At 39.5% G+C, this 17,164-nt stretch overlaps 1 protein-coding gene across 2 annotated transcripts; it reads left to right on the top strand.

Moving 5' to 3' along the window:
• The first annotated feature begins 3,558 nt into the window (after positions 1-3,558).
• On the top strand, positions 3,559-16,700 carry rgs20 (regulator of G protein signaling 20). 2 transcript variants are annotated; one of them, XM_058640138.1, is made up of 5 exons: positions 3,559-3,936; positions 10,580-10,746; positions 12,225-12,299; positions 12,388-12,622; positions 14,044-16,700. In XM_058640138.1, exons 1-5 carry the CDS (start codon positions 3,748-3,750, stop codon positions 14,230-14,232), a joined length of 855 nt encoding a protein of 284 aa, XP_058496121.1. In that variant the 5' UTR covers positions 3,559-3,747; the 3' UTR covers positions 14,233-16,700. The 2 variants fall into 2 exon arrangements, with proteins under 2 accessions (XP_058496121.1, XP_058496129.1); XM_058640146.1 differs by lacking the exon at positions 3,559-3,936 and adding an exon at positions 8,633-8,932.
• The last annotated feature ends 464 nt before the right edge of the window (positions 16,701-17,164 follow it).

Genomic DNA, 17,164 nt, shown 5'->3' with positions numbered 1-17,164 from the left:
TTAAATAATAGTTTTCTTATTAAATAATTCACTCACTTTGCCCAAAACCCCAAATAAGTCTGTGTCCTTGCTAAAAATCACAGACAGGACTGCAGATAGATCCTAAAACCAAACAAATATTGGAAAGTGAAGCAAGGAGGCAGAAAAAAATAATACTGTGATATCCTGTGTGTCACAAAACAAAATTGGACATTCTGGTGGGCTTGAAAATGAAATAAACACACATGACTGTGGCCAATCCATTTCATTGAGCTGTGTTATCATGATAGGTTTTCTTTAAGTGATAGTGACTGAGGTCTAAAGTCAGTTGATTGCTCTCATTGAGGAGCTTTGATTAGCATGATCACCATCAAATATAACATTGTCATTCATTTATTTACTTATTTCAGTACATTGCACCTTTATGGCCACCAAAATGTTTCTATGCCAGATTATAGCCATAAGGATAAGCATCAGAAGCTGTGTCCCAGTAAAGACAGTAGTACTAATAGTACTAACAGTATAGAATATGTAGGGTGGCAAACATGATAGACAGACCAGATAGACCGGCGGTCTCAAATTTGCGGTCCCCCAATCATTTTCATGCGGCCTATTCATTTTACATCATAATACATTTTATATGGTAAACTAACACTAACACTTTATTTTGAAATTCTATGAAATATCACCACAAATATTATTATTGGTATTATTATAATTTTTTTCTCAAAACGTTTGACATTTTTCCACTTCATCAGCCCCTCCTGACCAAACTAGACACACAGTTGTGCATGTGTTCAAGTCAACTATACAAAGAACTAATGTTTATGTAGAGTTTCAATAAGGCCTTAAAATGTGGTTTAAATTTGATTTCATTTTCTACTCCTTATGACATATACAACATATTACATAACAATATACTCCTTAAGAGTACATTCAAAAATCAGTCAAACTGGAACAGGGCTGTTACAGTTAGCTAGCAGAATTAGCTGGTAAAGAGCTATTAAAAAGAAAGGTATCACATTAACGTCTTTGAGCAACATACACTTTGCCACAAAGTATTTGGTATAAATTTAATTTAGAAGTTACCTGGCAGTGGCTCAAACTGAAATCACTAGCTGCACCTCATGCTAGCCTACTAGCTTAACCCAATGTCAGGAAAAGTCATGATGGGAAAAGGGAGTGAAAACACATCACTACACATCCTGCAACATCAGATAAACCAGTGTTTCCCAACCCTGGTCCTGTGGGACCACTGTCCTAGATGTTTTAGACTTTGCCCTGCTCCAACACACCTGGTTCAAATGAAGGGGTCGTTATCAGACCCCGCTAATCAGCTGGCCATTTGAATCAGGTGTATGGGTTGGGAAACACTAAGATTAACTAAGTATAAAGGCCAGGAACAGGTTGAACCCAAAAATAAAAAAAACTCAATAGTAAAAACAAGTCTCAAGGTTTAACTAAAGGTAAACAATGGCAGAGGTATCGGAAAAAACAGTAGTCAATAAGCAGAAAGCTTGGCTAAATAAAATCTCTCAAGGAACATAATGCTAGTACACTTGCCTCTAAGGACAAAGACAAACTAGCAGAGAACAAGGGCAGGTATACATTAAGTGAGGGGAGAGAGACAATTAGACACAGGTGGAACACATTGGGGCAGGTGCAGGTAATCAAAGGAGTGGGAAACGCAGGAGGGCAGGAAGTGAAGACACCTGAAAAGAGACAGTGCATATTTTACAACAAAACAGGAAATGACAAAATGAGTTGATATAACAAAATAAGGGACATGACCTTAAATGTGGAACCTTTATTAGACCGACATTTCATATATGTACTTACAGTTCTACAAATGCTATTTCATGAATGTTTTTATGTAAGCAGTTAAATTAAACCACCCCGCTTGACTGTTGCCTAGCAACACAAACAATGAGTATATTCTGCATGCTACACAGGTTAGGTCCACGTCCTTGACTCATGCACATTTATTTTCATGTTTCCATTAACTGTGCAACTAGAGAAAAAAAAGTCTGTTAAGTTGCTTTGGTGGTTTGTATGAATGTGTCAAGTTAACAGCTTGAGCTCACAGTTCACTGTTCCATCGTTTCTTGCTCTCAGTACATGTCTCCAGTAACCTTGAACCTTTTTGTGTTTTGTTTTTTTAAAAAGTTCTTGTGATCATGATGCAGTATAAGTTGTCACGCTTACTTAAAGTATCTCACCGGTGCCCACTCACTGCCATGACCTCCTTCCCTGATGTCACATAAACACACTGGTAAATTTGCACAGAATTATCGTGTCCTTCTCCTGAAGAACATTCAAAATTTAATTACTCATTCAAATGTGGATTTCTGGAAAAACATCTCTTTGGCGTACTTTATAAGGCTTAGATCACACAAAGAGCGGCAGAGAGAGAATCTGCCCTGCACCAGATTATTAAAGTTATCGAAAACTAACAAAATAACAAAAAAAATGTTTCGTTAACTAAAAAAAATTGTAGCAAAAAATGTGCATTGTTTTGGTCTTTGTAAATTAATTTCATTCATAATCCTTTTGGGATCATATGAGGTGTGTTTATTTTTTTATCTGCCAGTTATTTTGAAAGGCTTTATTAGAGACAGCATTTTCATTCATAATAGAATGTTTTCGAATTTGTTTCTGTTTACAATGTTGGACCAAAGTTAAACACAACATTTGTTATGTAGTTAATTGTGTTGAGTTGGTTCATCTGGTTCATCTATGTGAATCAAACCTGTCTTTTATTGGATTTTCCTCAGATTTAACCCTCTGAGACTCTGGCTCACAAACAATGTGATGTGTCTCAAGGTTATTTATTATTATTAGTAGTAGTTATGTGGCTGTGTTGCATCCTCACCAACATCGACCTCAGCACTGTTATGCACATGTTGCACTTCAGTCTACTTTCTTGTAGACTGTTATATTTGATTCAGGCATGGTTGTTCATGTGTCCTAACATATTTTTAAAATGGCATCTTTTGCTGGGTTTTTATGACACACAACATTTATTATGACATTTTTGAATCATGAACCTGGCAAATACTAATAAAACGTACGGTAAAATTAATGAAATTAAACTAAAACTAAGCATTTACAAAAATAAAAACTACTAATAAAAACTGGCAAACCTGCTCTGATAAAAACTAACTAATTGGTGTAAGAAGAGATCTTGTATCTCAATGGGAAGTCAAACCTAAATAACACTAAAACTAATTTAAAAACTAAAAATCCCAAACTATTATAAGCTTTAAAGCCTCTTGTCTTATCAAATGACTTGCTTCCAACTAGTTGGGACTAACTGTTGTATAATGCCCATATGTTTCCTCAATGAAGACTATTTACCAACACGTTTTAATCCTTTGTATTACATGGAAATTCATCCAAAAAAAGCATATAATCTCAAATGAATTCACGCCGGTTCTTCCTCTCCATCCGCCTCACTCAGACACTAAGAGCTCCTGGCTTAATCTGGCCTAAGCTGGTGAGACGTGGTAAAGCACAGAGGAATCAGGACTGCATCCAGAGGGAACATTGTCCTAATCCCCTTCTGTCCTCTCCGTTGTAAACACTCTTTGTCACCGATGGGTCACTGATTCTTTTTTCCTCCCTTTCTCTCCCTCTCTTAGACACAATGTGTCTCGAATAGGACGCACCGGGGAAAACACAGAGGAATGGAGTGAGGCGTGTGCAGATTTCTTATGATCTCAAACAGACTCGAGCCTCACGTGACAAGTGAGGCCTCATGGTCGGAGCATGCCAAGTGTTAGAGCGACGAGGCAGTGGGAGATCAGGCCCACGGCTGCTCTGCGGGGGATCAGACGCACCAGGGCCCTGATGTGGCAGCGGGTACGGGGACTGGCTCGGGCCCGTCGGCGTGGTACGGGCTACCCGGTGGACTACAATGACCCTGACCGAGAGGAACAGGAAATGGTGTGCCTTGAGGTTTGGATGTGTTATAAGTTTTTACATCTTCAGCATTGATACAACAGTCCTGTGTGTATCCATACACTGATTATTGTGCTTAGAAAACATATTCCAGGAGTGATTTGAGTCATGGCACGACTAATTACCAATTAGCTCATTACTGTCATGACTGTCATTAGGTGTTATACAGATAACAACATAGGTCTACGTCTGAAAGAGTTTTGAATTTATATGTTTGACAGTTTAATTAGACCGTTCCCACGCATCTTTAAAAATAACAATTTTGAGTTATTGTTAATTATAGTAAAGTAAATGAAACACCCCACATTCTGCTGCTGCTATTGTTGTTGTTGCGGCCACTGCACTGTTCTTGTCTTAGTGTCAGTATCATTAGCATTTGTGATGCCTGCCAAACTTCTATTTAGGGAGGTACTTCCGTCTGAGTGAGGCTTAAGAAGATCAAAAGAAATAGATGCTTTATCTTGAAAGAGTGTGATTGCAGTAATGTCACACAGCCTGAGATTATGGTATTTTGGGTTTGGGATCAAAATGATTGATGATCATTTCTGAGGACAATTGTTAAAAATGAAAAAAATAAAAAAACAAAAACTTCAAGGTGTTTCCAGGACTGAGATTGAAAACAAAATAAGACAGAGTCAGTTACATCAGTATACTGTGTATATCACAATAACAACTGGAGTCCTTTGGCTTCTAATCAAACTATTTCATTTAAAAATATCACAAAATTCAGTAAGAATGACAAAAGTACGCATCAATTTCACACTTTATGTGTGTTTTCACTTATTCTGCGTTAGATACTGTATTTTGAAAAATGACATTATATCTCATTTGTTGAAAAGAGCTGTCAGTGTTTATTGACAGTTATTGGTCTCAGTTACATACATATGACAAGAAAACAATCATACAATACAATTTGGCAAACAACTCAGTCTCCTCCTTGGCTTGTCTCTGACATGTGTGATAGTGTGACAGTGTTTTACAGGGGCAGATTCAAATATTTGCTTATGGGAGCCCATCTTGTTCTAAAAATGTTCATCTTAAGATGAAGGTGTGCTGTTATCTTCTCCATTGCGTGTACCACTGTTACTCTTTCCTGCCATTAAGGTATAGTAGGAGGGAGTTGTTTAAGCCACAATAGGGTTATCATCTTCCTAACTATTAATAATAGGACTTGTAATAAATACAGCTTCCTTTTTTCCCCATCTTTCCTTAGGGAGTGCTCCAAAGAGCCGTCAGTTAAGAAACACTACTGCTACTGCAATTTTTGACTGATTATATGAATCAGATCCAAAATGAACATTAGACTACATCCACCTGGAATACTTTTGCCGACATGGCAGAGCACATATTTTGCAATATATTCATTTCGTTATAAGTCATATAATTAATTTGCTCTATATTGTCAGCAGACTCATAGAGTTCATTGTGCTTTATTTACTTAGCTACTAAACTTTGGACCATTTTTAATCCTTTATCAAGGACACATGGTGAGGAAATGACCGTGGGACATGAGGATGCCCTGACCTATCTTTGCACAAAATTGCAGTTCTTAATATTATTGCACTCGAAGCACACTTATATATATACTTTTATGTACCACTTCATCTTTCATATTGATGATCAGTGACACAGTAGCAATGCTGTCAGTTCATTCTTTATGGCATGTGCCCACTTTCTACAGTTGAAATGCTTTAACCTGTCTTTTCTCTTTGAGAAAAAAAAAAAAAGAAATCAAAGTAACCTTTATGGCCCAGCGTTCACAGAGACAGAAATAATATAGATATCATATAAAAGACTATACTACTTACTACACGCCTCACACATTTTATGTAAGAAATGTTGTCAGTGTTGGCTGTGAATTAACATTATTCACTTCCTCAGTGACAAGAAATGTGATGGATAAATATTATACCAATCACCCTTTTTACCCGCGTCCTGTCTAAATATCTATTTATGATTACGTTGCTTGTGTTGAATGTACTTTTTATATCCTGCAGCAAATTGGATGTTGTATTTTGCGACAAAAAACCCCCCAGAAATGAATGCAATTTGAAATATAATTACAACAAACGACAACAGCTCCGTGTGCAGCGTTAATGATGGCATTCAGGCAAATAGGTGAGATGACGGTGTCACAGCTTCAGCAGATAATTGTTATGTTCCAACAGAATGAGGACCCAAATGCAGACGCTGAGGCAGGATCACACTCAGGTGAACTCAGGACATGAATGATTCACTATGTTTCAGACTCAGCTTGCAGAAGACAAAAAGTTAGGAGGAAGGTGGAGTGGGTCGTCAGTGGAAAAAGCAAGGGCTGATGTTATGAAAACACTATAAAAGTGAAGGTATATCCAAATGAATAAATGACTCACAAACACCTATTGTGTTTTACTTAATTCAGTCGGACCTTTACTGTACACAGACCAACTTAATCAATCCTCTTACCTTCATTGTTGCCGTGATTGGATGACTCATCTTCACCTTCAAAATGCTTGCAGATGTCATTTATTATACAGTATCTGCTGCCTCGTGTATATAGAGATCCTGTCATGTGTGGTGTATTTCATCCTTCTCGGTGCTTGCCCTTGATTTGAATCCCCCTCAATCACACCAAAAGGATTTGATTCATCCTGTCGTGCAACTCTGCCATCCCACTCTCCCCCGGTGTGACCTTGTGTGTTCAGACTCCTCCACTTGACAAAAGTCGATGTGCTCATGAAAAAATCACACCACATGATACTTTTTGTGGGTCTGCATTGTACTACATTAACACAAGGGAAGGTGTTAAATTAAGTGTGTGTGTGTGTGTGTGTGTGGGGGGGGGGGGGGTAATTAATTCTGAAAAGGAAGGATCTAGTTTTCGGCCATTTCTTCCCCCCTGACAAGATAAAAATGCCTGAGCAGTGAGTGTGGGGTCTGTGCACAAACACTTCACCACTCGGTCTTGTATTACAGGTGATTATATCATGATTGTATTACAGATACATTTTTTTTTTGTCACACTACGCATTACAATGTGGGAGGAATTGATTCCCGTGTTATCAGAGATCATCTCAACGACAATATGAGCCGGAGCGGCTGCAGCACAAACATGCCAGGATATAATTAGGGAAAAGTACAATAATGCTGTAGCAGACTTTTTGCAGAATAGGAGGCTGTTGAGTTCAGAGTGCCATCTGGTGTTTATATAATGCAAGACATTATGTGCACCCAAACAGGAAATGGTTAATTTATTGTGGCACATAGAGGAATGCTTGTGTGATTTTCTTGTGCTTGATTCTGTATAAAATAGCAGTTACTCGAGCACTGTGTGATTCTCATGCAAGTATGTGAAAAAAAACCACAAGGTCATAATAAAGAGATAATCTTACCAGTAAGGACACGACTCTCAGAACATCCACGTGATAACGGATAAAGTCTGTTAGTGCTGATCTTTGTTTCATGTGTAAATAAGACATCATGTTAGTGCTGTAACTCAAGCCACCTACAGATGGCAGCGCTGTCCTCTGCATCATCACTAGTTTCAGGCCTGCTCTGTTTGAGGAGTCTAACAATTATCTGTGAAGGGGGTTTCACACAAAAAAAGAATAAAATAAACGCTAAAATGCGTAGAATCACATAAGAAACTGTTTAGACTTGATTTGATAATTTTCAGTTTGAATTAAAACCAGATGTAATTGTAAAGTTTTACACATGAAACAGCGATGTTATGTAGGAGTATGTGTCATGGATTACTCTAAATGAAAGGAGTAAAGCAATGAACCGCCATGTGGAATATTACTTTACATTTGTGCATTTCACTCATGGCAACATACTTTCCTTGTTGTCTATTAAGCAAATCTTCAATTACACTATGCTCTATTATATTTGTAATCCTTTGTCCTTCTTTTATTCAGTGGTTGGAACGAGCGATGACAAAATCATTCCCTTTGGAATAAAGAAAGTTGTTCTGATTCTGATTCTTACTACTCAGGTTTCGGCAGATCTATGATAAAAGAGGCTGAGGGTAAATAAAAGAAAGGGTTATAAAAGAAAAGAGTGCGCATATGTCCAAACAGTAAATAAGATAAACAAATATTTAATAGAAAACAGACACAGGGAAGAGAAGAAATGTGAGGGCAAAAAAACCCTCAATTAAGTAAATAGTGAATAAATAAATAAATAAATAAATAGTAGTACTGTACACAACATTTAACAAATTAAGCTATCAAAAAATTTGATTAAGAGTCAGAAAGTACAAGCTAAAAATGTATTTATTTCCTGTGTATCGACCAAAAAAGGCCCAGAAAACGAAATACAGACCATTTAGCATATGATGCAGATGTTCAGGTGTCATTTGCAAAACAGATACACATTTCAATGTGACTCTATAGGTTAAATAAAATGACATGTCGACCATCTATGATTTATGGGGTTGAGAGTTTTTCATTTGGTTTTTCCTGATGGATAAATCATTCAAGTGTGTGTGTGTGTGTGTGTGTGTGTGTGTGTGTGTACATGAGAAGACTGGACTCCACAAATTACATAACCCTGGCTGTCAGAGTCATTCTGACTCTCCTTCACTCTCATGTGTGAGCTGCTGCTGCTGCTGCTGCTGCTGCTGGCTGTTTTCAGCACCACAGACAGCGACTTTGTCTTATTTTTGAGTTTCGTGAACAGAAAGAATGTAGCTAGAGAGAGAGAGAGAGAGAGAGAGAGATGAGGTTAAAGGTGTTTGAGGCTGAAATTGCTTCGATTTAAACGAGGCTCTGATCGTGAAGTGTCACGCAGCATTGCAGTCGCCCCCCTTTGCCCACAGACTCGTGCGTATTCGAGGTAAACCTGTGCTTTACTGTCGGGGGTTTACACTCTTTCACTGAGCTACTACGAGTTGGAGGCAGGACGCATGCGTACTGACTTGAAGCAGCCGGTCGGGAGAAAAAAGCCTTATGTGCCATCGGATGTAATCAAGGCAAAGAATTACCTCTTCTCGCTGTGCATACATGGTGAAATTGTAAGTATTCTGTCGTTATTGTGCGACGTTGTACGGGATATTTGCAACAGTGCTGCGTCTTCGGTCGTTTCCCGGGGTTTTAAAATGGCATGTCACTCTCTTGCTGTAACAGTGGGGCTTTTTTTTTTAACAGATGTAGGCAGTGTCTTTTCGGTGGTTGTCCGGGGCGATGAAGCTCTACGGTTCTTCGTGGTGACACTTTCCATTGATGTGATGCGAGTTGCAAATGCAATTTTGTTTGAAATAATGCAGAAACAAATCAAATCAAATCCCGCTTGCCGTTTTACGTCTATTGCTGCTGTTTGGGATTAAAATAAAACATTTAATTACATTTAAATTAAAAAGAAAAAAGAAAAACGGGGAGAATTTCGGTTTGTGTGTTGTTACCATGATTTAGCATTTGAATGGATACGACGACCCCCCCCCCTTCATCGTCTATAGCTGTTGAGTCGAGCCGTAGCGTACTGCAATTGTACCCGCTTTGAAGTACCCGACACCTAACGCGTAAAATATGCCATTTGGCACGACGCACCAAATCTGCAGCTGAGGCTGCAGCTCCGAACATGAGAGGGAAAACCCGCGCGCGCGGATCCATTTTAGAAATGACCAAAATGGTTTTGTATTCACTGAAAGACTGTGATAGAGCGATGCTGCGGTTATAGATTTGCAAGCTGCGCCTTCAGCCCCCCCCCCCCCCTCACTCCCTCACCTCCACCAAATCTTATGGCATTTCTCTTTTATTATTTTTCATTAAATCACCGTTTCCTCGTGTCTGGCAGTAACCAGGTGATGCCATGAGTTGCAAGTGACAGTTTAGTTACATAAATGATGTGACAGGATTTGTCAGCGTCTGACCCGGGGATGACACATTTGTTAAAATCAGACAAGAAGAAGAAGTCATTCTGTGAGCTTAGTGGTTTACATATAGGCCTAAACCTTCATGGGGATTCTGTGGAATACGCTTGAGAAATGTAGCCACAATTAACAGTCATTTCTCGTGAGGGACGGTGCCTGCAGGTGCAGGGCAATCTGACAAATATTGACATTATTTTGCAAGTGTGTTTAACATGTCACTCCACATTGGCTCCAGTGAGCTTTGCAAATCCTCTAATGCTCTGATTTTACTCTCACAGATGGGATATTACACATTTTTGGATTATGGATACTGAACCAGTGATCTAAATCCCACCATTTTGCGTGTATAACTCAAGGTGTACAAGGTGTCATAGCACCAGTGAAAGAATAGAATGATGGAATCGTCTGGTAGCAGATTGATGCTCTATAATGTCCCACTGAATAGAGCAGCATTCTTTTGCAGTGTGACCTCTGGACATGTGAGGAACACACTCTGTCCAGACACTTTACTTCCTGCACAGACAGAACAGACAGCTGTCAAGTGACGAGTACGATTCAAATGAATTTAAAGATTCAGCCAAATGTGGTGAATGTGATGCCGTAGAGACTGTCAGGATTTCACACTGCCATTACACCCAGTTGCTGTCTTTACTGGCTCTGTTGCACTGGCACGGTGGCACTGGTTTGTTTCTTGCAAATGCACCTGAAGCTAAAGATACTGTGTTTGTGTACAAGACACTCACCCTGACACCAGAATGTTAAATGCAGTGGCTCCCTTTGCTCTGTCCGTAGCCCATGGGATCAGAGCGGATGGAGATGCGAAAGAGGCAGATGTCGGTGCAGCAGGAGTCGGCAACGGGGGGGACTGCACCGGCCCAGCAGGGCCAGCCGGACCAGGCCAACCCACGGGCCTCAAATGCATGTTGCTTCTGCTGGTGTTGCTGCTGTAGCTGTTCTTGGTAGGTATTCTTCACCTGAGTCTCTGCAGCCAGCTAATATTCTTGTCAGTTTTGCCTGTGATCAGCCGTTAGATTTAATGTCATGATGCAAGAGAAATAACATGAAACAAAGGTCAAAAAGCAAACGGATTCTGATATTGTATATTTGTATTATACTTGCTTTGAAAGTGAGAAATCTCAGGGTTTTTTTTTACAATATCTGCTGTTTGATAAGCGCATGGTGGGTAACATCAAGACAAATTCAAGATTTTTTCTCAGAATTAGACTATCAGGTCCAAGTATCTCTCAATACACAGAAGCCCTCTTCTGTCTCTCACCCCCCTCTTTCTCTCCCCCTTTTCTGTCCCCCACCTCTCCTCTGCCCCCCAATTTTTTTCTTTCACCCCAACCGGTCGAGGCAGATAGCTGCACATCTTTGAGTCTGGTTCTGTCTCATTGTCGGAATTGTTGAGTGTCTCTGCTCTCGATGATGTTGTCTATGTACAGTGCCTTGAAATTATGTATGTTGTGATTCGGCACTAATGAAATTGAATTGAAAAATATTTACAGAAAGTTGTAAGATACAAAGACACAACTAAATAAAGACCTTAAAGGTTCTTCTTATAATAATAATATTGTTATTATAATATTATTATTAATAATAATAATAATCATAATAATAATAATAATAATAGTGATCATAATGATAAATAATCTGCTGATTGCCGTAAAGTTTATTTAGAATTTTCTTATTTTGTTTGTCCAAACAGGTCGAACACTCAGTTTAATCTCACAACAGAGAATATAAATTAATCTTTACATTTGAAAGGCTGAAAACAGACAATTTTTTGTCGATTTTGCTTCAAATATGATTACATGATTATTGATCACTGGCTAAATCAACTAATCAGTTAATTAGTTAACTGGTGCAGGTCCTATGAAAGCACACGTAACAACCTCCTCACACTCGCATATCATGGTGTATCTGTTTATGTTGCCTTGCCATTTAATGACACATAGAAGACGATTTGTATCCCTTCATTAATAATGCATGTGAAGAAATTTGAAGTTTAGCATAAAGTTTGAAGTGAGACATTTTAAATTCTACAGCCTTGGTTCTCAAACTGTGGTATGTGCACCACCAGTGGTACGTGAGCTTCCTCTGGTGGTACCTGGAGAACCTGGGAAATCAGAAATACTGTTCTACTGTATATACCAGAGTATGACAATGAAACAAATACCAGTGTGTGAAGTACATGTGAGGAAGAGGAGGATGATAAAAGAGTAAATTATCTGATCCATAATAAATCTGCCTCCTGGGAAAAGTCGGTACTTTGCTCAACCTATTTACACCGCTGTATTTTAACGTTGGTGATAATGGTGTTACTTTGAGAGCTCAGTATTTCCTCAGGTGGTTCTTGGTATAAAAACGTTTGAGAACCACTGGGCTAGAGAATAAGATTGAAGCCGCAGTGCTTATGGTTGCGTCTCATCATCAGGAATGAAGACCACGATGACCGGAACCGAAAAGCTTCTTATGACATCAAGGAAGGGACCTCAGACTGTGAAGACTGGTCAGTTCATTTCACTGCAATCTTCAAACGACACAGTTTGACAAACGTTGCAGTCGATAACTCCCGTGTTGTCCCCCCTTCTTTGCAGCCCCAAGCCCACGTTGGATGAGGTGCGCATGTGGGGGCAGTCGTTTGACAAGCTGATGTGTTGCCCGGCAGGAAGAAACACATTCAGACAATTTCTCCGCACCGAGTTCAGCGAGGAGAACATGCTCTTCTGGTTAGCCTGCGAGGAGCTAAGCAAAGAGACCAATAAGAGTGCGATAGAGGAAAAGGCCCGCGTCATCTACGAGGACTACATCTCCATTCTCTCACCGAAAGAGGTTGGACCGCTTACTTTCATTTTGATAATACAACTGTGTTTGGTGAAAATTCCTTCATAATGTCTCAAAAATGTTCACGCTATTCTCTCTTACTTTAAAGGGATAGTTTGCCATTTTAAGGATATTTGCCAAATCATCTTCCAGAAAGAGTTAGATGAGATCAGAATCACTTAGACCAAAGTCTGTGAACGTTCTACAGAATATTAATGTTAATACACTGTGTTAAACTTCCTGTTCAACAAACGTTCTAGCAATGTTCACCTGCTTTGTTCCCCACTCAAGTCTCCTAATGCACTGCCACACACACATACTGGTTCATATGCTTCAGTGGGGAACAAAGTCTGTGAAGTCTGTCGCTGTTGATCCGTGTTTCTACATAATTTAAATGAAAACACTCTGGTATCAAACCGCTTGTTCAACAAACATGTAGAGAGGTGACAAAGACATCTCCACTAGCTAGCAAACCAAAGGCCGCAGCAGGTGCAGTTAAGGCCCATTTATACACCATTTTGTCTGCTTTACATCATCCACATCGTCTTTTGTGTTGGTACGGACGTTTGCGCAGTACTTCCTCTCGAGGACAGTGTCGAGTTCCAAGTTGCAGGCATCAACAAACATTGTGACCGTTGAAGAAGAGGCTATTTTATTTTATTTCAAAAATGGACTGAAACGCAACCGAGTCAGTCATCGTAACCAGAAGCTCCCCTGCTAGGAGCACAATGACGGACGAAATGAACGCAGAGTGCGGATGAAAGGCTCCGTCTTCATCTTTTGCGTACAGCAGCTCTCAGGCGTTTTAACCCTAACCCTATTGAGCTCTCTCAACACCAATATCGCCAACGTTAGACTACAGCGTTGTAAATAGGACGAGCAACGTCAGCTACACAGATGTCTTCCTCACATATACTTCACACTATAGTGAAATTACATTAAGATTACATCGAATTACATCCGTTTTCTAAGCACTCCTCAGCTCCACTCCAATCATATACCTTGGTATTTACAGGAGAACAGTATCTTTTCTCACCAGTTAACAGGTAAACCGCTGATAAAGCTCTGATAAAGCTCGCTGATAAAGAACATTGTATGGTTAAGATGCAGGGCAGTTTACAAACACCTGATTCAAATGGTCAGCTCGTTATCAGGCTTCTGACCATTTGTATCAGGTGTGTTGGAGCAGGGCAACATCTAAACATGCAGGGCAGTGTTCCCTGAGGACCAGGGTTAGGAAACACTGCACTAGTGTGTCATTGAACCGTATTTTAAAACATGTTCTCAGCCACTATTGTCTAACATAATATAATGTGTAAAAAGGAAAAATGCTACACTTGCTTTACGGGCACTGTATATAATAAAATATTATGTTAAATGCTTTTCTTTCTGTCCCCCCCCCTTACTCCCCCAACCTCCTTCCCTCTCAGGTGAGCCTTGACTCCCGCGTGCGCGAGGCCATCAATAGGAACATGCTGGAACCCACCTTGCACACGTTCGATGACGCCCAGCTGCAGATCTACACACTAATGCAAAGAGACTCGTATCCTCGCTACATGAACTCCGCGGCCTACAAAAACCTGCTCAACACTCTGTCAGAGCAGTCACCTGAATCTTAGGGTGGTGATGACCTGTGATCTTTTAACTCACCTTTAACTTTACCCCCCTCTCATTCCTCACCCCCCCCCCCCTTTAAAAAAACGTTACTTTGTATGTTCAGTGTAGGATTACATGAACCGGGCCTCGGGCCCAGGGATCTGTTCTGTTGTGTGATCTGCACCTGACCGAAGACACTCAGGTCTCAAAATCTCCCGAGGGCTTGAAATCACAAGTACTGCTACAGATCAACTTAGCAAAACACTCCAAAGGAATATGAATACATTTAGTTTCCGATTTCTTTTGATAGAAATAATCTATTTTATTTGTGTTCAGAGTTTTTTATGGTCTGTTGTTTTTTTGTATGATTGTTTGGGGGGGATTATTCCTACTGTAGACATACATAGGCCATATATAATGCGTTTGTAAATAGTGAAAAAAAAGTTGGAATTGTGGGTATTTTATGTGGAAACGCCTGGTTCTATTTACTGCGTAAGAAAATCAAAGCTCAAGTCAGAGGCTACACGTTAGCTCTACTTGCAGGCAGCTTTGTGGGGTACCGCACAGTTTTACTTTCACCCTGGTTTCGTTACCCAACCTCACACTTTTTGACCTGTGACGTCAACTTGGCAACTCCAGTTAACGCGGGGTCTGCGCGTGACTGAGGCGGAGTCACACGGTGACGACAGCTCTCGTCACGCTCGCTTCATTGAGAAACTCGGACCGGTAACAGAGGGGTGCTAAACCACAGAGGATTGCCTGTTTATGAAATGTTGTTTTTTTTAAAGTGCGACTGACTGCACAACTTAAAGACTAAATATCGGTGTGACATAAGATGCTATTTACCAGATAATGTATTTTTATTTATTGATATTTATTGCCAATTTTCAGAAAAGTTCATATTAAAAAAATCTATACTATGGGGAAATATACTCTCAACTCAGTGTTAGAAAATGTGGTAGTTTGGGTAACACTATATTTTATGGATCTGTAATTTCCTAATAGCGTTATTGGGAGTTTTCTGGTAAGAAATATAATTAAGTTATTATTTGTTTATTAGGCAGGAACATTGATAACACTCTCGTGTTTGTACAGTAAATCTGAAGCCACAGCCAGCAGATGACGACATGTGCCGGACTATTTCTCAACTCTGAGCAATTTCTAAGCCACCAGCAGACCCTCAACGACGCTCGGAGCAGTAATCTTCTCGGCTCTCCAGGGGTTCTCTGGTAGCCCAGGCCAAAAAAATAGTCCGGCACATAATCAGAAGCTTTGGCGTATAAACTGTAATCTAATATAAGTGTACAAATATCCTTGTCTAACTTCCTGTCAGAAAGATGAAAAAGGTTTATTTTTTAATTCTCCACTGAGGTTTGTACATTTGCTGATCGGATTCAGAAGTGACAACGCGCTGTAGGTTACACCAGCAAATAATATTAGTGTAGCTAAAGTGTCCCCTACTCTATGTATACTTAACTACATTATTCTTTCCAGAAACCTGTTGTAAATTATTTTAAAAACAAATATGGACCTGTAAAACAGAGTGTTATTGAAATCTGTATGACACTGACATTGTTGGACAGCGGGTCGAGTCTCTTCTTTGTGACTTTAAGGTCAAAAACAGCTCAGCTGCTGAATGAAAGTGACTTGAAACAAACACTGGGGTGAGGCCGGGTTAGCAGCAACACCAAAGCTACCATGTAAACTGTGTTCATATGTATATCGCAAGCATTTCTTTTTTTTTTGGGTCAAATTGGAGTTGCCAAGTGTTCAAATACTGTAATGTACTCTGATAGTTTAAGTCGATTTACTTTGTTGCCTCACAAACATGTCACTCAAAGACAAGATCCTCGCACGAGGAAGTGCCTTGACATTCAATTCTACGACATCTTTCTCATGGGCAACGGTCGCTTTCAGACTCCCGCCCGTACACGGGACGGGGGGAGTCACCGGAGCATGGCAACGCTGAGATGAGATCGTCCCTCTCATTGGCCAAATTATCACGTGTGTTTTGGCTCGATTCCTTAGTCATGACTACATCGGTGCATTCTGGTCGCGTGGCGGATGATGAAAACATCTTTATTTGCAGAGGACAGTGGATTGGGTTGGTTGATCTGATCTTTTATTTAATTTTTTTGCCAACGTGTGTGATTCACAGTGGCACTTTAACTTGTCTTAGAGTTAACTTTAACTTACGTTGTGCAATCTGAGCTGATGGATACACTGCGCAGATCAACCTCAAAAACACAATCTAAGCCAATGGTTTGGAGCGATGCCTATAAATGTTGTTTCTTCTTCTGTTTACTATATGAAACGTGTTATTTTGCGCTGAGTTTACTGAAGAATACATTTAAAAAAACACAAAAAACAAAAACAAATGTGAATGTTTACAGTATATCGTTAAGGGTTTTTTTTTCTTCTGCTACTCTCCAAGAAAAATAATGACTTGTGGGCATTTTGATTAAGATAAAATAAAGCACAATAATTTTAATGACTCTGGAATGATTTGGTTGCTTTCAAAGATTTGAATAAAAAACACACAAAGATTATGATAAACTATTGAACTTTTACGGCAGGGGTCTCAAACTCACATCCCAGGCTGGTCAAGTGAAAATAGTGGGGGAAAAAAAGTTAAAACTTTTTAATGGTGGTGGGTGATACGAGTTTAAAAATCATATCACAATATGCAATTATGATTTTGCATTAACAACATTCATGACAATAATTCAGATCATTTCTGAATAAAAGTGTTACCCACAGTATAGTCCATGCAAAAAAAAAGAGTAAAAAAGAATGCATAAATAACGAAAACAGACACAAATAACTAATTATATCTTGATATTAAGTGATAAGCTGGGGGCATATGGCCCATGGGCAGCGAGTTTGAGACCTCTGATAGAAAAAAATGAAATACATATTTACATAACATTATCTGAGGATGGAAAAAATTAGATT

The sequence above is a fragment of the Solea solea genome, chromosome 1, assembly GCF_958295425.1.
Source record: "Solea solea chromosome 1, fSolSol10.1, whole genome shotgun sequence".
NCBI classification, from domain to species: Eukaryota; Metazoa; Chordata; class Actinopteri; order Pleuronectiformes; family Soleidae; genus Solea; species Solea solea.
Note: the sequence above shows the minus strand (reverse complement) of the source record. Positions and strands in the feature narration are given on the sequence as shown.

Excerpts from the sequence above, each read along its gene's own strand:
- rgs20 (XM_058640138.1), top strand. The coding sequence starts at position 3,748 with ATGCCAAGTGTTAGAGCGACGAGGCAGTGGGAGATCAGGCCCACGGCT. Across the intron at positions 3,937-10,579 it reads AGGAAATGGTGTGCCTTGAG|CCCATGGGATCAGAGCGGAT; the intron begins GTTTGGATGTGT and ends CTCTGTCCGTAG. Across the intron at positions 12,300-12,387 it reads ACCTCAGACTGTGAAGACTG|CCCCAAGCCCACGTTGGATG; the intron begins GTCAGTTCATTT and ends CCTTCTTTGCAG.